The sequence below is a fragment of the Cervus canadensis genome, chromosome 33, assembly GCF_019320065.1.
Source record: "Cervus canadensis isolate Bull #8, Minnesota chromosome 33, ASM1932006v1, whole genome shotgun sequence".
NCBI lineage: Eukaryota > Metazoa > Chordata > Mammalia > Artiodactyla > Cervidae > Cervus > Cervus canadensis.
In genome coordinates this window covers 22,284,442-22,307,090 of record NC_057418.1, presented here as the reverse complement: position 1 = coordinate 22,307,090, position 22,649 = coordinate 22,284,442, and the positions used below count along the sequence as shown (strand labels likewise).

At 50.5% G+C, this 22,649-nt stretch overlaps 1 protein-coding gene and 1 pseudogene across 2 annotated transcripts in view; both read left to right on the top strand.

Moving 5' to 3' along the window:
• Nucleotides 1–1,551: 1,551 nt before the first annotated feature.
• LOC122433852 (retinoic acid early transcript 1E-like) overlaps nt 1,552–22,649 on the top strand; it is a 90,817-nt gene continuing 69,719 nt past the window's right edge. Inside the window, exons 1-5 of one of the 2 annotated variants that reach the window (XM_043456820.1) lie at nt 1,552–1,701; nt 2,535–2,717; nt 3,505–3,768; nt 4,015–4,295; nt 7,674–8,058. In XM_043456820.1, coding sequence (XP_043312755.1) covers nt 2,621–2,717; nt 3,505–3,768; nt 4,015–4,295; nt 7,674–8,015 — 984 coding nt within the window. In that variant the 5' untranslated portion in view covers nt 1,552–1,701; nt 2,535–2,620 and the 3' untranslated portion in view covers nt 8,016–8,058. Of the gene's footprint in view, nt 1,702–2,534; nt 2,718–3,504; nt 3,769–4,014; nt 4,296–7,673; nt 8,059–22,649 lie in introns of those variants that run through there. The other variant, XM_043456821.1, reaches the window with a different exon arrangement.
• Nucleotides 13,711–22,468, top strand: LOC122433872 (annotated as a pseudogene).

Genomic DNA, 22,649 nt, shown 5'->3' with positions numbered 1-22,649 from the left:
CTGGACAGTCACATGCAAAAGAATGAGGTTGACCCGCCTCCTTACACCATATACAAAATTAACTCAAAATGGATCAGAGACATACACTGAAGAGCTAAAGCTATGAAAGTCTTAGAAGAAAAGATGAGTGAATCTTTGCCTTTGCATTTGGAAGAAATCTTCTAAAATACAATATAGACACAAATGACAACAGGAAAAAAAAGACTTTCAAAATTTTTTTTAAAAATTGCATTTTAAAGGATACCATGAAGAAAGTGAAAAGACTATCTTCAATGAGAGAAGATATTTACAAGTCATTTGTCTGGTAGGGCTTCCCAGGTGGCTCATTGGTAAGAATCAGCCTGCCAACTCAGGAGACACAAGTTCGATCCCGGAACAGGAAGATTCCCTGGAGGAGGACATAGCAACTCACTCCAGTATTCTTGCCTGGCAAATCTCATGGACAGGGGAGTCTGAGGGTCTACAACCATAGGGTCGCAAAGAGTCAAAGACAAAGGAGCGACTGAACACGAGAACCAGCGCACAGATATCTGGGAAGTGACTGACATCTAGAATAGATAAAGAACTCACACTCCATAATGTGTGTGTTCTCTGGACTAGCTCCCAGCGAGGTCCCATGGCAGGTGATCTAAAAAGTGCTTATGAACCACAACGGATTCAATGACACTCTGCCACATCTTACATCATTCTAGTCTCAAAATAACTTTACCATGAAAAACTAACTTTTTTGTTTTTGTTAAAAACAAGTGGACTAGAACATTTCATTTAAGTCATAAAGAAGTAGATCGACTTCATTTAAGTCAAAAGCAAGCGGAATTGAAATCAGATCAAACCAATACACAACAGACATTCCCTGTGGGAGGCAGTGTGAAATTAGGGGTGCAGGGTCCCCCAGCCTGGGACCCTGGAGGTTCAAGGTGAACGTGGAACCACCGTGGGGAGGAGCAGAGAGGGGCTGTCCCTAGAGAGGCGGGGTGATGCCCTCGCCTTCGGACATGTCCCAGACTTGATCACAGACCTCCTGGAAGGGCGGTGGGAGTAATGGAACAGTGGGAAGAATAAATGGCCTGGTGCCATGTATTTTATTTACCTCATCTCTTTATTTAGCTGCCCTTATAAGGAATGCCATCCAGCAAGGACTGACTTGTGGCAGCTGGTCAGGTGGCCAGGGAAGAATCGCTTTCGGACCCGCAGGAGAGGACAGTAGAGAGAAGAGAGTGGCGGGGCCCGAGCGCCGGGAACCTCGGCCCCCGCAGGACCGAGAAGTCGCCCGTGGCTCCTCGGCCGGCACCCCCGTCCCAAGTCCCGCGTCCGAAGTCACTCCGGCTTACCGGAAAGAGCCTCGTCATCACCCCGCACCCCGGGCACTTCCTTACAGAGACTCACTCGCGGGCCGGGCGGGCCTCCCAGGGGCGCCGTCCCGCTAGCGCGGCACCTCCGCCGCGCCCGCCCGCGGATCCCCGGTCCAGCGACGCTGCTCCGAACGCCGCCGGCCGAGCTCCCTCGAGCCGGGGCCGCGGGGCGTCTGGCCGAGATTCAAAGAGCGATTCAAACAGAAAACCCCGAGGAGAGTTTCGGAACGTCTCTTGTGGTTGCGAACTGTAGAGTTTCAACCTGCGCTAGAGAGACCTTGGCTGGACCGGGCAAGCGAGAACCGCGTCCCGCCGATCGCAGGAGCCGGGTGCGGAGGAGGAGTGGGCGGTGAGAACGAACCCAGGGTGGCCCCCAAATGTTCTGTCTTCTCCCGCCACCCCGAAGCCAACACCCGGGAGAACGCGAGGTTGAGCCACCTGCGCGGCTGACATCCTGCGGGAGACGCGTAGCGCAGGGGAGGGGGCTGGGAAAGGTGGGAGGGGCCGCTGCTGCTTGACTCGGGAAAATCCGTCAATGTTTGGCGGTGAGCTTGCTCTTCCGGGGCCCTAGGAAGACTTTGCAACTTGCGGATGAGCAAACGGTAATAAATTACCGACTATTCTGGAGCTCGGCTCCAACAGGACTATTGGACTCTTGCACACCCTCCTCCGATATGGCAGACCTGGGGGGGATCGGCCGCTGCTGGTTTGATTAACAGAAGGGAATGACAAGCCACTCCAGTATTCTTGCCTGGAGAATCCCATGGACAGAGGAGTCTGGCGGGCTCTACAGTCCAGGGGGTCGCAGAGTCGGACACGACTGAGTGACTAACATGGAGTGAATCGTAATCGTCACAGAGAAAGGTTAGGATGGAAAGTGGATGGAGGAGAAAAGAAGGGACAACTGAGCAGGAGACGGCAGCGGCGGTGGGGCGGGGGTGAGGAGGAAGTGAGTTCACATAAAGATCTGAGGAGCAAGTGGCTCATGGAGTGAGCAGGAGAGCCAACAAAACGTGGGCTTTTCTTGCTCACACCAGAAAAGGGCTTTTTTGGAGGCAGGATAGTTGTTCAAAGTGAATTTGGCTTTGTAATGTCATGAGTATGTTTTTTTTTAATGAGTAATTACATTTGAAACTTGAGAAATACTTCCTGGGCATAAGTGTTACTTTTCTTGTTTTTCAGCAGGGCTTCCTCAGTCTAGGACTGAAGGCTTTGGGCGGTGCCAGGAGGCAGAGGTATAGACACACCCCAGGCTACGTTTTCTGGTCATGCTCCTAAAACTGCAGGGAGGAAAGTCACTGTCTCACACCACAGGTCATCTTTTGCTGATACTGCTGCTGACTGAAGCTGGGAAGACTCTGGGCAGTGAGTGTCCTGGATCTGGGGCTCTGGTGGGGGAGTGGGGGATGTGAGAAAACGGGGAGGGAAGGGGCTCCACCCTGGTGGGCGCCTGTCCACCTGCTCTTAGGATGGTGAGGGTGTGGTTTAGCTGGACTGGCTGCCCGGGAGATGACACCCTGCCTTCTGGGACCCCGCCCAAGGTAGCGTGCCTGGGCCTGTTCTCCTGTAGCAGCTTTCCCTCTCCTGGCAAGTCCCACCTCCTACTCCAGTAAAACTTTCCCAATGCCTAGGGACCCATCGATAATGTGCAATGTGTCCTATGACATGTTTGTTCCCATTCTGTTGAAAGTCTTGTCTGTTCAGATAGATTTTAAGTCTCTAGAAAGCAGACAGTCTTCTCTTTTGTTACCTCACAAGCTGGCGTGTGCCTGCTTAGTCACGTAGGTGTGTCTGACTCTTTGACACCCTACGCTGGACTGTAGTCTGCCAGGCTCCTCTGTCCATTCTCCAGGCAAGAATCCTGGAGTGGATTGCCATTTCCTTCTCCAGGGGTTTGAACCTGGGTCTCCTGCATTGCGGGCAGATTCTTTACTGCCTGAGCCACCATATATCAGAGAAATCTTTCTACTACTAGTACATGGACAGAAAAGATCCACGGTGGCATCAAAGTGTTTAACTAAAGCTCAGACAGTTAAAGGTGAGACAGGACTGAGGATGCAGCAGAGGAGGGGGTCTGGGATAGAGATCCCTCCCTCTGCAACCAGGCCCTGGAGGGGAATCTCCCAGACGCACCTGTGGTTTTCTCTCACAGATGCCCACTCTCTGTGCCTTGACCTCACTGTCAAAAAACAGTCCAGACCGGGCCAGCCCTGGTGTCAAGTCCAGGGCTCCGTGGACACAAAGCCTTTCCTCCAGTTTGACAGTGACAGGAACAAGGTCAGACCTTTGGGTTTCCTGGGGGAGGAGGTAAACGACACCAAAGCGTGGACTGAACTGAGCCAAATGCTGGGAGAAGCAGGAAGAGAGCTCAGGATGGTCCTGCCTGTCATCAAACTGGACAAAAAGGAGATGAGGGGTAAGTATGGGAGGGGGTGGGGAGCTGGAGACAGCAAGAGAGGGGTAGGGGCGGAGTGCATGCAGGGAGGTCCTTCCTGTGAAAAGACTGAATGTGATCCAGCCTTAGAGACCCGGTGGACCTGATGGGTAAGAGGGGGAGGTCATGGTCAGAAGACCACAGGCCGCTAGATGTGCAGACACACTTTACTGACTGGGAGGATGGACTGTGGACAGTTCAGAAGGATTCACTGTGTGAGGGGTGCAGGTCCTCCCTCCCTGCAGGTCAGGCTGTGGTGTCAGCGTGAAGCCGAGCAATGCTCTGGTGGGTCCTTGCTCTTCAGCCTCAATGGACAGACAGCCCTCCTCCTTGACACCATGAGCATAACCTGGACAGTCATCGATCCTGGAGCCACAGGCCTCAAGGAGGAGTGGGAGAACAACCAGGAACTGGCAGAGTATTTCAGGAAGATCTCAACGGGAGACTGCAGTTATTGGCTTAGGGAATTCCTGGAACACTGGGAGAACATGCTGCTCCCAGAGCCACAGGTAACTGAGTTGGGTGTGGGGTGGGAGGTGGTAGCTCTCTTCAAAGGTCTAGTGCCTTCATGTGTGGATATGAGCACATATGTTTGTGCAACTGAAAATATGATGGATGGAGAGAGTGACTGATCTCTTGGTGGACTTCCTGTCTGGAGAGTCAGTGATGGGCATAGCACAGAACTTGCCAGCATCCTCCTTTCCCAGCCCACCTCCCTCAGCACAGGAGCCCCCTTCCTCATTAACCAATGACCCAGACCCCCGGCACTGCTCAATGGTCCCCGAACTATATATGCATTATGTTTCCAGGCCTTCTCTCCCCTCGGTTGTACTGATACTTTAACCAACTCTAATGTCACTTAATGAAGCCCTTATCCCTTCCCAGACAGAATTAAATACCCCCAATGTGTCCTCCTCAAAAAGGACTCCTCACAATAAACATGTCCACCTGAAAGGTAATCAGATGGACATTTGCTGTCCCAGTGACTCAGACAGTAAAGAATCTGCCTGCAAGGCAGGAGAACCGGGTTCGATTCCTGGGTTGGGAAGATCCCCTGGAGTAGGAAATGGCAACCCACTCCAGTATTCTTGCCTGGAGAATCCCATAGACAGAGGAGCCTGGTGGGCTACAGTCCATGAGCTCGTAAAGGGTCGGACATGACTGAGCAACTAACACAACTCAGGAGAAATATTAGCTCCACGATGACAGAGCACAAGCCCATTTGTCTTTCCACATCCAGACCTGAAGAGTGGCTTCACCTGAGTCAGTAACTATATGGGGAACGTGTGCTGTCTAAGGACAGCAGGTGCTGAGGAAGGTGTATTCTTAGATTTGACAAGGCTTTTGCTTTGTCATTTTAGAACCACTAATAATGGCCCCAGATATCAGCCAGTCTGCATCCATCCGTTTGGTCACTTGCATTATCCTATTGATCACCACCCAGTTAGTTCTAATTGGTTCATCGTCATGAATCTTATGGAGAAATCAGGGACCACAGCAGGTGAGAAGCCGGCTGGCCTCTGGCTCCTAGGCAGGTTTGTTCTGGTCAGGACTTGGGAGAGGTGAGCCTCGGGTCTCACCAAGGCCCTGTCCACTGGACCCATCTTTACCTAGATGATGTTCTCTCTTGGTCTTGGGCCCCCACACTTCCCTGTAGGGTTGGGAGCACTCTGTTGTTGGGGTGGAAGAGGCTGGTGTGGGCAGCAGGACAGTGCAGTGGGAGTGGGGATGAAAACAAGTGTCTTCTCCTGTGGGGGCACTGGGTACAAGATGTAGACATGGTGAGGTGGGGTGTTGTCCTGAGATCTCACTCAGGCTTTCCCAGCCCTTTGATGAAAAAAACCTTTTGTTCTCTGATGATAGCATTATCTAGTTCAACATTTCCCCCAATGTTCTAACAGCTATTCCATCATCTGGATGTTTCTCCCTGGACTATGAGAAGGTACAATGTTAAACCAACTCTGGGTGGCAAAAACTGACCCTTGATGACAATCTGGCTGTTGATCTAATACATGACCTTCTGCTCAGAGTCGGATTTAACAAGAAGCTAAAGAAGCTCATGCTTAAGAATTCCTTCACTTTCCACGACTGTTGATGGGCCTTTAAGATGTATTGACTTGGTCATTTTGAGGATTTGCGAAAAGTCAAATATTTGCTCAAAATCAGTTAAGACTTCGAGTTCTATTCTTTCCATCAGACTTCCCTTCATGTGGGGTGGAATCAGGGTGGGGGGCGGGGGTTGGCATTTTAAAAATTCTCTTAAGAGGGTAATGCATTAGGGATATACTTATGTGATTTAATGAGACATAATTTATGTGTTCACACTCACTTTCATGTATAGTTAAGTTACCACATGGTTTTATGGGCTGATTGTGTTCTTCTCAATTCATGTGATAAAATCCTCACTTCCAGGAAGTCTTGTTGAAACCACTCAGTTGGTGGTGTGTGGTGACAGTCTGTATTGTGATACAGTAGGAAGTATACGTTTGGTTGGAGTCCTGGTTCCTGGAGCAGACTTTCTAAAACCCACATTTTGGTGTCATATTTCCTGTTCTGAGTATAGAACAATAGCTTTTCTTTAGAGACCTAGCAGACTAATACATACGCAGAAACCATAGTCAAGTGCTAACTGCTTAGATGTACACAAAAGTGTACCAGTTAAATTATCATGTAGATTAATATATGTATTAACATACTGACATGTTAATGTGTAAAAATGTGTCCAGGACAAAAGAAAGGATAAACTGTGATATAGCCATAAATGGAACACTATAACCCAATAAACAAAGAATAAATTACCACAGTAAAACCATAGAAGCCTCATAAAAAAGATTTGAGAGGCAAGTGCTGGACACAAAAGAATACTCCTTTTTGTTGTGTTCCATTATTGTCAAGTTTAACTGAATTATTTTTTTAAGATGTATTTATTTCTGGCTGTGCTGGGTCCTCATTGCTGTGTGTTGGCTTTCTCTAGTTGCTGCTCTCTAGTTATGGTGCAAGAGCAGCTCCCTGTGATGGCTTTTCTAGTAGCAGAGCGCAGGCTCCAGGCTGCGGGCTTCAGGAGTTGGGCACACAGGCTCAGTAGATGCTTCCCCAGGCTCCAGAGCACAGCCTCAGGACTCGTGGCCCATGAGCTTAGTTGATTTGCAGCATGTGGGATCTTCCCGGACAGGGATTGAACTCACGTCTCCTGCATTGGCAGGCAGATTCATCACCAAGGAGCCACCAGGGAAGCCCCTTACTGAGTTATTAAAAAGACATTCTGAGCTCGATTCTAAATCTCAGTAATTTATGGATGAAGATTAGATGTTCCATGACTCACAACCAGGAAATTATGCATGCTGGAAAAGATATTATTTAAAGGACTATCCACCACCTAGATGGACCCTTATCAGGTGCTCTAAACTAGCTCATGCACAGCAAAACTGAAGAGAATTAACTCTTGGATTAATATTTCCCACGTAGAGTAACTACAGTGAACTTGCTAACAGAGAGGACTCCTGACCTCAGAAACACCTAAAACAATGCTTAAAACAAGGGGATGTTTGAGCTCATACATTCATACCAGGATGAGAAGAAAAGATCGGAAAAAATTTTAACCTTTCAGTTTTCATTAATGTCTGGACAAACTTGAAGTTTTCTCCTGTCAGGAATATATTCAGTGATGCAGATAATTCAATTATACATTGTACGTTTTTTGCCCAATGAGAATCACATGAATGTTTATGGAAGGTCCTTTATTTTAGGGGCTCAAATGTGTTGAAGTCCTTACCATTAGGTGAAGGAGACCTCACCTGGAAATAGGGTGTGTGCAGATGTAATCCAACCAAGGTGAGGCCAGGGTGGATTAGGGTGGGCTCTAATCCAGTGACTGGTGCCTTTACCAGGAGAGGGAAATGTGGACATGCAAAGAAGAGACGGATACAGGGAGACAAGACCCACGGGAAGAGTGTCATGGAAGGACAGAAATAGACACGAGCTCCGCAACGCCAAGGGTTTCCGGGAACCACAGAGCTGTGCACGGTCCCTCGGTCGTGTCCGCCTCTTTGCGGCCCCATGGACTGCAGCCCACCAGGCTCCTCTGTCCATGGATTCTCCAGGCAAGAATACTGGGGTGGGTCGCCGTTTCCTTCTCCATGCAACCACCAGTAGTCAGGAAGAGACAAGATGGAGCCTCCCTTAGAGCCTTCAGAGAGGGCCCTACTGACACCTTGATTTCAGACTTCTAACCCTCACAACCTTGAAAGAATAAATTTTGGTTGTTTCAAGCCATAGCGTTTGTGGTAATTCTTTATGACGACTTCACTGTCCCAGCCAAGCCTGCGGGGGCTTAGGCTGCATTCCCAGCGCAAAGGGAACTGGTGAGCAAGAAGGAAGGCAGGAGAGCAGTTTTAGAAAAGAGCCAAGAAACAGACCCAGGGACGTCTACAACATGACACCTAGTGGACGAGGTAGGAAATACCAGCGATGCAATACATGACACTGATGCAATATATGACAATGGAAGAAGTGGCTAATCCTGTAACTATAAAGGATTTCTATTTAGCACAATACACAAATGTTCATTTTAGGTCGATTAATGCATAAAGGTGACTGTTCGTGGGGGCTCGGGTCTGTATGCCAGTAGGGGCATGTTTGGTGAGTAGTTTTAGATATGGGGCTGGAGCATTAAAAAGGAGAAGGCACCTTTCCAGGTAGGACCCAGACAGAGACCTAAAATTCCTGGCTCAGCCCTGGGGCGGAGTCCTGGCATCCAGCCCCTTCCCAGAACCACCCTGAGCTGTGTGTGGCTTTGGGGCAGCTGGAAGGCCCAGTATCTTGGGGAGAACTGGTCAGTGTGACTGTGTGTGTGTGTGAGAGAGAGACAGAGAGAGAGGTGTGCGTGAGAGGAGGAGGGCAGAAGAGAGGAGTGACTGTGTTAGCTGCTCAGTCATGTCTGACTCTTTGCAACCCTGTGCACTGTGGCCCTCCCAGCTCCTCCGTCCATGGGATTCTCCACAAAGGAATACTGGAGTGGGCTGCCATTTCCCACTTAGGTGTGTGTGGGGCAGTGACACTAATTTGTGATAAGAAGGTGAATGTGAAGAGAGTGAGGGAATGCTGGGAAGAGTGTGTTGGATGTGTAGGGAGCAACCACAACTAGTGTGTGAGAATGTTGGGACCCTTGGTGTGTGTGTGTGTGTGTGTGTGTGTGTGTGTGTGTGTGACTGTGGACAGGTGAGCCTGGGACAGAAGGGGAGTGGACAGTATGCGTATGCAGAGGGCCTGGGAGGGGATCCCCTGGGGGACCCAGAGAGGAGGAGGAGAGTGAAGGGAAATGGCCATGAGGGGGAAGTTTCTGGATGGCAGCGGAAGTAGATGGGAGCCTTCTGTGTGGAATTTGTGTGAAGCAGTGTGTACAGACAGTGTGAGGAAGCCAGGGTCCCTGTGGGAGGGGAACGCGGTGTGACTTTGCAGAGAGTGGAGAGCCAGTGGGGCAGGCAAGCAGGCACTTGTGTGTGAAAGAAAGTGTGTGGGGGTGCGGGTGGGGTGTGCACAGAGGGAAGCGGGTGTGAGGAGACCTGCATGGACAGTTTCAGGAAGGGTGACGTGCGCAAGCGTGGAAGGATATGAGTGAGAAGCATGAAGCCTGTGTGGGGAGCACGTGTGTGTGAGGGGGGCTGTGTGGGAGGCTGGAGAGTCAGGGGGGCTGTGGGTGACAGAGGGCGCTGTGGACGCTGAGGGGGCTTGTGTGTGTAACTGGGGCTGAAGTGTGGGAAGACAGGTGTGCATGGAGAGTGTGGGGTGAGCAGTGTGTTAGGACTGGTGCTGAAGAGGCCTCAGTGGTGACTGGCTCCCCAGCTTCTCCTTTCTCTGGGCCTGGATTCTCTGGCCTGCATATCATCACCCCGAAGTCTCAAGGGAACCAAACATTGGCAGGGACAGGGAAGAAGCTGTTACCCCTGTCATTTACTTTGTCTTTTTCTAGCTTGGAAACACCACACAAAGATATCTGCCTTGTGACAGGTGTCAACCGGGGTCACCAGCCTTCACCAGCTGATGCCTCCCCCAGGCCCAGGGGCTGAACTGCGTTCCCTCCCTCAGCATCTAGTCAGCCTGGGCCTCCCCTGATAGCTCAGCTGGTAAAGAATCCACCTGCAATGTGGGAGACTTGGATTCAATTCCTCGATTGGGATGATCCCCTGGAGAAGGGAAAGGCTACCCACTCCAGTATTCTGGCCTGGTGAATTCCATGGACTGTATAGTTGGACACAACTGAGTGACTTTCATTTTGGAGCCTCTGAGGAATAGGATTCCCTTCAATCCCCTCCTGCCTACTCAACTCAGGGGGAGGGATGCCTGTGGGGGGCCCAACCGGTTGGGGAGGGGACCCAACACTCTCCAATGCGCCCCTCCCGCCTCTCCAGGCCCAGACCCCTCACTGTCCCCCAACTCCTTCCTCCCCACGTCGCCCTTCTCTGCACCTTCCCTCATCTCTTGTCGCTCATCACAGGTGTTCCCAGGTCTGTCCAGAAGCTCAGGTGGGAAGCTGAGCGCCAAAGAATAGATGCTTTTGAACTGTGGTGTTGGAAAAGAGTCTTGAGAGTCCCTTGGACTGCAAGGAGGTCAAACCAGTCAATCCTAAAAGAAATTAGTCCTGATTATTCTTTGGAAGGAATGATGCTGAAGCTGAAGTTTCAATACTTTGGCCACCTGATGTGGAGAACTGGCTCATTGGAAAAGACTCTGATGCTGGGAAAGATTGAAGGCAGGAGGAGAAGGGGACTACAGAGGATGAGATCATTAAAAAGCATCACCAACTCAATGGACATGAGCTTGACCAAGCTCCAGGAGTTGGTGATGGATAGGGAAGCCTGGAGTGCTGCAGTCCCCGAGGTCACAAAGAGTCGGACATGACTGAGAGACTGAACTGAACTGAACGGAACACACACTTCCCACATACCCATCTTCCGAAACCATCACATTCAGGGCCAAGGTTGCAACAGACGAATTTTACAGGGCACATGAAGAGTGAGTCAGCACTCCCCATGCCAGCTAGCACCTGAGTTCTCTCACAGACACTTAACTTGGCTACAACTTCATTGTCACTCCAGCCCTGATGTGAGATGGAGGCTCCACGGGGGCACTGGAGAAATAGACTTTCCTTCATTGTGACAGTAACAGGCCCAAACCCTTGCTTCTCTTGGAGGAGAATTAATGCCTTGAAGGCCTGCTCAGAACAGACCCAGACCCTGGGGGAGACATGGGGCAAGGACTCAGAACCTGAGGCCATTCAGCTGGAGAATTGTGGGCCCAGGGTCAGAGGTGGGAACCCGGGCCTGGACACTCTCAGGGGAAGGAGAATGTGTGTGTGTGCTTAGGGGCTCAGTAATGTTCAACTCTTTGCGACCCCATGGACTGTGGCCCACCAGGCTCCTCTATCCATGGGATTCTCCAGGCAGGAATACTGGAGTGGGTTGCCATGCCCTCCTCCAGGGGATCTTCCCAACACAGGGACTGAACCCAGGTCTCCCGCATAGCAGGCAGATTCTTTAAGGTCTGAGCTATTGAGACGCCATAAAAGCAGCTTAAATGACAATCAACAAATGAATGGATAAAGAAGATGTGGCGGGGGCTTTCCGGTGGGCCAGTGATAGGAATTGGCCTGCCAGTGCAGGGGACACAGGTTTGACCCTGGTCAGGGAAGGTCCCACTTGCCCCTGGACGACTGGACCCTGAGCTGTGGGAGCCCAGGCGAACCAGAGCCGGGGCTTTGCAACAGGAGAAGCCTCTGCATCGAGGCCTGTGCGCACCAACCCTGCTCTGTCCCCAAAGTCTGTCCTTGTTGCCCACTAGGTTCCCTGGACCCTGGGGCTGAGACAGGTTATCTTTACTCCTCATTCTCTGACATTTGTTCTCCTTCCCCCTTCAGGGAACCTCACACTGGTCAGAATGGCCATGCTGAAAAGTCTAAGACTTTGAGGATGCTCCGGGACTTAGTGATGGACAGGGAAGCCTGGCATGCTGCAGTCCGTGGGGTCACAATATTCGGACATGACTGAGCAACTGAACTGAACTGAACAAACAATAAATGCTGGAGAGACTGTGGAGAAAAGGGAACCCTCCCACACTGTTGGTGGGAATGTAAATTGATGCACACACTTTGGAGAATGGTATGCACATTCCTTTCGAAACTAAAAACAAGGCTACCATGTGGTGGTGATTTAGTTGCTAACTCCTGTCCGACTTTTTGCCACCCGAGGGACTGTTGCCCACCAGGCTTCTCCGTCCATGGAATTCTCCAGGCAAGAATACTGAAGTGGGTTGCCATTTCCTTCTCCAGGGGATCTTCCTGACCCAGGGATTAAACCCAGGTCTCCTGCATTGCAGGCAGGTTCAGAGCTACCATAGGATACAGCAGTCCCACTCCTGGGCATATATCCAGAGGTGATAGGTGATGGAGAGAGATAAACTGGGAGGTTAGGATTGACACATACTCACTACTATACTTAAAATAGATAACCAACAAGGACTTATTCTGTGACATAGGGAACTCTGCTCAATATTCTGTAATAGCATAAATGGGAAAAGAATTTGTAAAGAAAATAGTCACATGTATATGTATAATTGAATCACTTTGCTGTACACCTAAAACTAACACACATTTTTTATCAACTATATACTCCAATATATAATAAAAATTTTAATTAATTAAAATAATAAATATTGATATTGAGCATCTTTTCACGTGCCTACTGGCCGTGTGTATGCCTTCTTTGGAGAAATGTCTATTTAGATCTTCTGCCTATTCTTTGATTGGGTTCCCTGTTTTTATTATTGGGTTGTAAGAGCTTTTCATATATTTTGGAAATTAAGCCCTTGTCAGCTGCATCATTTGCAAATCTTTTCTCCCAGTCTGTAGTTTGCCTTTTTTGTTTTGTCTATGGTTTCCTTTGCTGTGCAAAGGTATATAAGTTAGATGAGGACCCATTTCTTTATTGCTTTTTCTCATCTTTTTGTTTTCTGTTTCTACCAGAGTAGAAGCCATCTTGAATTGGCCTTCTTTCAGGAAATTTAATTCCTCCTGGATGGTTGCTGGGAGGAAGAGAAAGTTGTTTTTTTTTGTTTTTTGTTTTTTGAATGACAAATAATACTGGATCATTATAACCTATGTAATTTTCAAAGGTTGTACAATTATACAAAAAAAAGGGAGGGGCAAACAGCATGTGGAATTAAACAGAATCCTTCTTCAAAATGCACTGGCATGGAAATTTTGAAGGAAAAATAAACAAATGGGACCGAATCAAATTTGCAGAGTGATGAACTGGCTTAATTTCAATATTGTTGTGTCTCTGGGACTCAGGAAGCCCAAGGAGAGGGAGAGAGATGAGGGAAGAGCAGGTCAGTGGAATGGTCAGGACACAGAGGACATTTATCAAGTAAGTTTGCCACCTGAACTGGCACCGGAAACAGTAACTGGGCTGGCTGAAAAGTTCCTTCAGGTTTCCATAAGATGGTGTGGAGAACCCTGAGGAAACTCAGTACAGTGACAAGGTCAGTGATCATCCAAGGCAAGCTCAGGATGGGGAAGGAGGAGGCCCTGAGCTCTCCCCTCCATGAGCTTCTTGCCAGAAATTCTTTCCTGACCTCTGATCAATTTCTATTAATTAGGGAGAGCAAAATGACACAATGATCTAACTAGGAAGATTCTGGCTATCAGCCCAAGCACAGCTGAAGTACAGCTCCAAGGGTGGGAAGAGGAGGCAGTGGCAACAGCCAGGCGGCAAGCAAGCAGGGAAGTCCCGACCAGGCAGCGACGCCAGCGCAGGCCTCTGGTCAGAGGACCGCAGGCAGCCACAAGAAGTGCAGAGCAACCTCCCCTTAAAGCATCCGCTCTGCTGACCTGGCATCCTCCTCTCCTGCAAAATTGAGATCCAAGTGGCAAAGAGAGAGATGGGTGGCCCCGAGACCCGTCTTGGCTTCCTGGTCCTGCTTCTCATTGTCTGGTTCAGCGGGACGCCCGGAGGTGAGTTCGGGGATGAACCTGCGGGAGGGCACAGGGAAGATGGGTGTGTTACGACCTCAACAGGGTGGTGGTGTGCGCGGGGGTTCGCGAAACTTCTTGCGGGGTGGCGCCGCCGGCCCCTCCTCTTTCCCTTCCCCTGGCCACTTTGCTCCTCGGTGGCTCCCACGGGCTACTTGCCGGCTCTCCCGGGCAGAACGGGGGTGCCTTGGGTGAAGCAGTAATGCGGGGAGTTTGGGAGGTGACCCTAGGAGAAGAGGGGGCCGGGACGCTCCAGGGAAAGCTGTTGAGGCCCCACCGGGCCCAGCCCGCCCCTTGGGAAGTGGGAGTCCTGGAGCCCGGCGCTTTGGGACCCGTCGGCCTCCCCGCGGGGAAGGCACCCAGAGCCGCCCCGAAAAGCACAAGCCCGCGATCTGCGCACAGAGCCCCTTCTGGTCCCTACTGCTGTCGGCCCTTGAAGGACCAGCGCTCTTTATCACCAATCAGTTAACACCTGCAGGGCGGCCGGGTCGAGGAGAGCTCCGCGGCCATCCCGGGCTCAGGCAGGGGTGGGGGGCGGCGGGTGGCCGAGCTTCTCCTGGGCGGTGGAGACGGGAGCTCCGAGCTGGACGGATGTGCTGGCCCGTCTCCCGGGGACGCGCATCCCAAAGGCCGCCGCTGGTACCGCTCGGGTCCGCTAGGCTGCCTGCCGCCCGGCGCCCCCTATCCCTGGAGTCCCACTCACTGTTATCACTGTTGGGCTCGAGCTGTCCTGTTCTGGCAAAGTAGATTCTGAGGTTATGATAGTAAATGTAGTTCAACTTGACAGTAACTTTAAAAAGCTTCACAGTCTTAGAGTTGAAACGAAGGAAAAGTTGCCATCCAGAAATTGAGGAAGTAAAACTTCAGTCTTGGACAAAAGACCACCAGAGGAACCCATTTATGATCCTGTACATGCAGCTCCAGCCGTGTCTACACGTGTGTTTTGTATCAGCCTAGGGATTTGCTATCCAGGTATATTTCTTGTAGTACTAGTATTAGCTGATTTGCATCTTCATAGTGTGAAAAGGATTGAACTGGAACACACCATCAGCGCCAGCAGTAGTTCCCAAGGGCTGTCTCAGTCCCAGTCCTACCCAGATGTCTCAGTATGTGAGAGGCAACACACCCAACAATACAGCCCCCATCTCCAGTTATCCTCCCTTATGAGTAGAGGAGTAGGACTTGAGAAGTGTCACTCTTTTCGAGGCCAAAGCTAAGGTGAATGATATCAAAATATCTATCCAGGGAGAGGAACTCAAAAGACGTACTCTAAGAAGGTACCTTTTGGTGTACTTTCCATCGGATTTATGTAGATGAAAAAGATCCAGATAAAGAGCAAGAAGCATTTGCAAAAAGAGTTAGAGATCAAGCTTCTGAAATTCAGGTGACAATGATGCTCCCTGAAAGTTGTAAGCTAGGAGATCTTCATCACAGAAATCTTCCTATTACCTACATGTGAACAGAAGAAGGGGAAAAGTCCATGGTGGATTGCCTTACATGAACTGGGGGTACATTAAGTTGTTTTTATGACAGTGCAAATATGTAGAGGGCAATAGTCTGCAGGCAACTTCTCATAAAAACTAGTTCACATGGCTGCTCAGATTGCCTGTGGAATGAGCTACCTGGTCAGAAAGAAGTCATCCACAAAGACCTGGCTCCTAGGAGCTCTGTCATTGAATAACTTCAAGTTAAGAGCAAAGCCAGTCCCTCTCCAGAGTCTTGTTCCCCATGGACTCTCACTGTCTGGGGAACAACAAAAACATGAGATCGATGGATGGCTTTTGAAAGTCTGGTTAATAATGAGTTCTCCAGCCTTGCCTGGTGATCCAGTGGCTAAGACTCCACACTCCCAATGCAGGGGCCTGGGTTCCATCCCTGGTGGGGGAACTGGATCCTGCATGCCACAACTAAGAAGTCAGCATGCTGCTACTAAAGAGCCCAGGTGTTTATGACTCTGACCATTGCCCTAAGTGGACATCTACCCGTTTGATGTGGCCGAGTACCTGATAGAGGGTTACCAAATAGCCCAGCCTATCAACTGTCCTGATGAACCATTTATGTGATGGCTTGTGCTGGGCCTTCGATCCAGAGGAGAGGTGCAGTTCCAGCAAAGGGCCCAGTGTCTCACAGAGGTCCATGCAGCCCTGGGGGCCTGTGTCTGATCCTCCTCTAACAGTCCCCCAGCGTCAGGAGGAAGGTGCCTGTCGAGGCCCACTTGGAGTCAGCCAGTCACATGCATCACCCAGCACTGCAGAAGGACGTTTGTCTTCCAAAACACCATGCCTTAGGAATGGAGTAGCATCTCAACTTTCTAAGACAGACTTAATGATGTGGAATACTTTCTCAGTATCACTTTTATTATGTTTAACGGAAAATGTTTGTGTAAATTTTTTACACATAGTTGCCTTTGAGGTATAGGTATATTCTTACAAGAGTTTTAAAATTGTTTAAACACACATATTTGAACTAACAATGTTACTACCAACTGCTTTTTATTTTCTTAACTTCTACAAGGTAATGCAGTTGATTCACCTTTAAAGTTTTGCTTTTTTGGACTAGTTTTGGGAATGATTTATCTTCAACATGCAGTCCTTTTTCTTAGGAAAATAAAAACCGTCCAGCAGTTATGGGCTAATGCCCCCCTCTCCTTTATTACAGAGTAGCTACCTTGGTCCAAAGTGCCATAGGGGAAGCCACAGATGTGAGCAGAGGATAGTGGCCACATAACAACTCTAGTGTCACATCTAGGCCAGCTGCTGTTGGGTCTTGTTTGTTCCCTGTGGCCCTGCTTATACCAAAACACACAGCCACTTCTATCCTATGACGGCTGGCCTACCTGAACTAATGATTAGGGGTTGATGAGCACACATCACGGTGGGCAACCCCAGTCTATGACCAGAGGCCCCATCTCTACCAGGCCCCAGGACCACACCAGGAGCCACGTTTAAATGCTGTGACTTTCCCCACTGCAAGTGGCATGGCCTAGCTTCAGGACACTCGGGGTCTGTGTTATGAGCCTTCAAGTAGAAAATGGCACGTAGCACCTTTCTGACCACAGACACCTGTGATGTCACGGTTTCTGCTGGGTCATCTGCCCAGGAAGCAGCTCCAGCCATGCTCATTGTTCACCAATTGTGACTGCTTTTGTGCTGAGACAGCAGATTGCAGCAGAGACGTAGGGTCTGCGAAGCCCAAAATATTTCTTATGTACCATTACAGGAAACCTAAGGCCACAGTGGTAGTTAAATGGAGATACGAGAGGGACCACACCCCTGCAGCCCTCGGGCTATTGTAGACTGGTACTTGTCTCTGTGTTTTTCCAGGATATTGTGTACACGGACTATTGGCGGATGGGAAGGTAGGGTCTGAAGTTTGAATCTGGAATTCACTAATACGGTAGCCTTCACCCCACGTTAATTTACTAGCTACTCAGGTCTCCATGAATGTCACAAGTCCAGGGCATGTGAAATGACTGCTGTGTGGTCTGTGGACTCAGTGGTAACCACTGTAAGCAGAACCTGGAGTGCTGTCCATTGATGGCCTGGTACTCCAAGCTTTGCTTCAACAATTGGGGGACCATGATGAGGCTACAGTTCCTGTGCATGATACTAGAAACACTAGGTGCAGTGTGAATGTGAGAGTAGTTTCTGCTTCTGCAGGTTCACTTACCCCAGCAAATAACCATGTGGCTCTTTGGGAAAGAATGGAAGGACTTTCACACTAGATGTGGTGATAAAGGGGCCCGCCTCTTTAGAACTTGGCTTCTCTCTTTGGTGGCTTAGATCTAAGAACTGGCTCAGATCCGGAAAATGGGCCTGGATCAGATGTTTGGTAGGGATGGCTGCTTTTGGCTTCCTGATCATCCAGCCTTGTGTTCTGTCTCTCTTTAATTCTTTCAATGGTACAGTTTGTATCTAGGTTCCTGCCCATCTGTTTGCCTTTAGGATCGCCCTGTGCTATGAGCCAGCATCATATTCTCTGCAGTCAGGCCCTGGCTGGCGCTGAGACTCTCTAATCACTTTGACCCCTTCACCTCTTTTCTGCTGACCTAGAGCACCCCCACCTGGAATCTGATTTTTCCGCAACTTCCATTCCTGTTCCTGATGGAAGCCCACAGGAACACCATGTCCTACCACTATCCCTGATCTTCTGCAAAAGTCATCCTTGAGCTATTGCAGATGCTTCTCATCCATGTTTTCCTCTCAGACACCATAGAGTCCATCAGGCTTTCCCATGGAGCTGGTGGACTGCACACACTCCTGCCCTTTCACACCGTGTCCGCCCTGCAGAGTCACTTCTCTGAGCCTTGGATCCCCTCCTCTACCACCTGCCTCGGAAGTTCTGGACTTTCTCTTTCATGCCATGTGGGCCAGGCCTTTCTCCAGGCTTCCAAGTCCCATCCTAGTGGGAGATCAGCAGCATCTCCCCGGCCTTGCTAAGCCCAGTGACCCATAAGTATAAACTCTCCCTTCTCCAGCTTTGGGTTCTGTGCTCATCCTCCCCACCCACACCCCCACTGGCTGTGACCCGCTTCCTCAGGAACAGCCCCCTTACCCTCTGCATCTCCCACAGGACACTCAGAGAGAACCTGACATCCTCTGGGTTTGGGCCTTTCCTTCTGAACCAGCCTGGCCCATCCCTGGAAACGTATGTGTCGGTTAATGCCCGGGTGGAGCTCGTGAGCAGAGTGGAAACGGGGCGTATCCAGGGCTGTGGGGTTTCTTGTCTGCCTGAGGCTTCGTCGCCTTCCTCAGTCGTGCCTGGTGAGGAGTGGGGGGCAGGCGGGGGTCCTGCTCTGTCAGCCCAGCCCGCAGCCTTCCTCTGCTGTCACAGACCTGGGGGAGGAGGCCTACGGGTCTTCTTCTCCCACCCTCACCCTCTCTGCGGTTTGCCTTCACAGACGCTCACTCTCTGTCCTGTAACTTCACCATCGATCCTCAGCCCAGACCTGGACAGCCGTGGTGTGAGGTTCAAGGCCAGGTGGACGGAGAGGTTTTCCTCTCCTATGATTGTGGTCATGCTAAGATCATATTCACAAGTCTGTTGGGAGAAGAAGTTAAAACCATAACGGCCTGGGGTACACAGATCGAAACACTCAGAGACATCAGGGACCATCTGCGTGACTTTACACTGGAGAAACCCACGGTCACAGGTAAGTTAGAAAGTCCAAGTACAGGAGGAGCAGATCAGGGCTTAAAAATGCTGTTGGATGTTGGTCTTTCCCTAATCGTCTATTGGAAAGAGCAAGTGTTGCATGAGAGGCCAGGGCCAGATTAGCTGAGGCCAGGGGACGTGGACCCAGGGGAGGTGGACTCAGGCGGGGCAAAGAATCTGTCAAGCCCAGAGGCTGAGCTCTTTCTTTCCCACGGTGGGAGCAGACCCTCTCACCCTGCAGGCCAGGATGACATGTCGCTGTGAGGATGACAGACACATCAGTGGATCCTGGCAGTTTGGCTTGAATGGACTAATGAGCCTCCACTTTGATTCGGAGAATGGACACTGGAGAGTGGATCACCCTGGAGGCAGATGGATGAAAGAGAAGTGGGAGAATGACAGAGCTGTGACCGAGTTCCTGAAGAAGGTCTCCATGGGAGACTGTCCGGCCTGGCTTCAGGCTTTCATGGTGTGCTGGGAGAAAATGTTGAAGACCTCGGGTAAGTGAGAAGGGAGGTAAAGTGACAGTCCCCTCACGGTGACATGGACCCACCCCTCTGTGTGTGTGTGTGTGTGTGTCTGTGTGTGTGTGTTTGCAAAACTGATCCATCAGAGGTGAGTTGTCCTGGGAGACCAATGACCCGGGGATGCTCTGTCATCCTCCTTCCTCTTCCACCTCCTGACGTCTCTCCTCACAGCACAGGCCTTTCTGGGACTGAACATGGATTTTTGCTGATCCCAAACCTGTAGACATCTTTTTGATTTCTGGGATTTATTTCTCACTGTACCCTCTTTCCAGAGTCTTCTTTTAAATGTTACCAATCCTCCTTTTGGAAATCTGTCAACACCACCTCTGCTGTCAGCTCCTGAGGACTCCATCCTCACGTTACCGTCTCTGATGTCACAGCAGGACTGAGTGGCTGTGTTGGAAACCTTGCTCCCCCATTAGCTGTCAGAGCCCCTGAGGACTGGGCTCCTCCCTTCCCCCCATCTCACCTGCGGACCTGTCACTGGGGCCTCCATGTGATGGGTGTAAACTGTCTGCACAGTAGGGGTACCTGAGTCGGGGTGGGGGTGAGGAGGCATCTGCCGAGTTCGGGGTCTGGACAAGGGCATCACTCTTACTCTCCTTGCAGCATCACCGACCTCGGGCCCCCCTACAGTGCAGCCCACGGCCACAGCCATCGATCTCACCACAGGGATCGCCGTCGGGGTTCCAGCCAGTTTCTGCATAATGGGCATCATAATAGTCTCTATCCTTTACAAGAAGGGGTACTGAGGGCAGAAGTCAGAGGGAAGGCAGGGGCACAGGGCCTGGTGTGAGGACAGGGAAGTTAAATCCCAGCCAACCCCTGACCCTCACTGAACCTCCTCATCCTGGAAATGAGCCGGTGAATAAGACTCATATAACCTGAGAGCAAGAACTCAGACAAGCTCAGGCCTCAGTTCTGATAGCACCTCAGTGTCAGATGACAGTGGGAAGTGGGGGGTCCCTGGGGGTCTGTTGAAGTTAAAAGGGTTTAGCCACGTCCCCTGACTGAGCACAGACCGCTGGCTGGCAGGGCCCAGGGTGGGTGGTGTGAGAACAGCAGACGCTCAGGGCGAGGGCAGGACTCCCGGGGCTGAGAGCAGCATGGGGGCTCCACATGACGTGTCAGCGGGGAGGGGACCCACCCAGGGGCCGAGATGAGAGGGGCCGGGCTCTCAGCCCAGGAGGAAGGGCTGGGAAGGCCTTTGCAGACCCAACTCCAAAGGCCTGTTCTCACAGGAAGTGGCTTGGGCCAAGCAGGCAAGGCAGGAGCCCCACAACAGAGACTGTGGGAAGGGGCGAGGCCAGGCCTGTGCTCCTGGGGCAGCAGCAGTTCTGACTCAGCCTGTGGCCTGCTCGTCACCAGCCTCCTGGGACCCAGAGCCTCCATCACTGAGTGGCCCTGCCTTGAGCAGAGGTGCCTGGGGATGGTGGGCCTGAGCTGGGGTGGAGGCGCCCAGCTGGGCGGGCCCAGGAAATGATGGCGGGCAGGGACCCTGGTCCTGAGAGCTGTGTGTGCTGCTCAGAGGCTGGAGGGGAGTGAAGGAAGGAGGTTTGCCTACAGCCCCCCAAGGCTGTCAGGAAGCAAGGCCCCTCCTCCGGGGACCTGCTCCCTGGTCCTTTAGGCCCCCCTCGGGGAGGATCCGGACCTGAGTGAAGGGAGCAGATTGATTCCTCACTGGCTCCAGTCCTGAGCCTGAGCAGGGGGTGTCAGGGCCTGGGGTAGGGGTGGGAGTGAAGGACATAGGAGCCCCTAGTGAGGGTGGGGCTTGGAGGCTGGGGAGTGGCAGCCCCAGGAAAGTGATGGGATTCCTCAGCCTTCTGGACCAATACCTCTTTCTCCTCTGCAGGGGATGCTGCTCCCATCAAGCCCCTGACAGGTGCTCTGTCAGCCTCAGGATTCAGTCTTTGCTTGGCCACCTTTGTTCTCTTTCTGTACACTTTAGAGCCAGGAGATCAGACCAGTATGCAGAGTCTGCCTTCCAGTTGTGCTGACCCAGATGCTCATTGTCTTCTGACCGGCCATACGGTGAACAGCCTTCCCAGTCTCTTTTTTTCTTCCCATTCTCTTTTGCCTCTTTCTCTTGGTGCTAAGTGATGGAATCCCTGCACTGAAATATTCACCTTCCTGAATAAGAAATCTCCTCAAACAGGACACTTTCTGTCTTCTCCTAGTTTGTGAGAAATCAGATTCTTCTCTGTATGGCAATCTCTTTGTTGGAAATGATGATAATGGAAGAAAAATGCCATCTGCTATTACAGGACTCAAGGGTTCTTTCTACGGGCAGAGAAACAACTTCAGAGTATTTTCAACAGAATAAAATATTATGTCTGAATGTCTCTTTTAGTCATTTTATTTCATATAGTAATATTCAAGTCAGTATTTCGCTATTACAAAACATATAAATACTTCAAGCTTCTTTTTCTAATCAAGGAGGCAACTCAGGACATTTCACCTTTTTTCCACCTTCTGGGATTAAACAGAACTGATGATTGAGCTACATTTATTGTGGAAGCGGAGAATAAAAAGAAAGCTCTTAAAGTAACATGCAGTCTAGCTCTCGATCCCAACAGTATCCTGATAACCTGGATCCAAAGATCTATTCTGGAACTTGAGCAATAAAATCGTTGTTTATTTCATCGAGATCTGCACCCTCAGTGGTGACTCTGCTCTGTTCCTCTATGCCTCCTCCTCTGCAAGGAGGAGCCAGACTTCACCACACAAACTATGTCTGTTTTGAAAAGTAGGTTTATTTCCCCATTGTCAGAGGATCATATTCAGAATAGATCAGGAATTACTACAAATAAAGAAGATAAATTGTAACTTTTTGGCCACTGATTGAGCGGTTCACATATGGTGAATTGTTGTTCAGTCGTTAAGTCGTGTCCAACTCTTTGCGGCCACATGGCTGCAGCAGATGAGGCTTCCCTGTCTCTCAGTATCTCGAAGAGTACTGTCAGACTCATCTCCATTGAGTCAGTGATGCCATCCAACCATCTCATCCTCTGTTGTCCCCTTCTCGTCCTGCCCTCAATTTTTCCCAGCATCAGGGTCTTTTCCAATGACTTGGCCCTTCACATCAGGAATCAAAGTATTGGCGTTTCATCTTCAGCTTCAGTCCTACTAATGAATATTCAGGGTTGATTTCCTTTAGG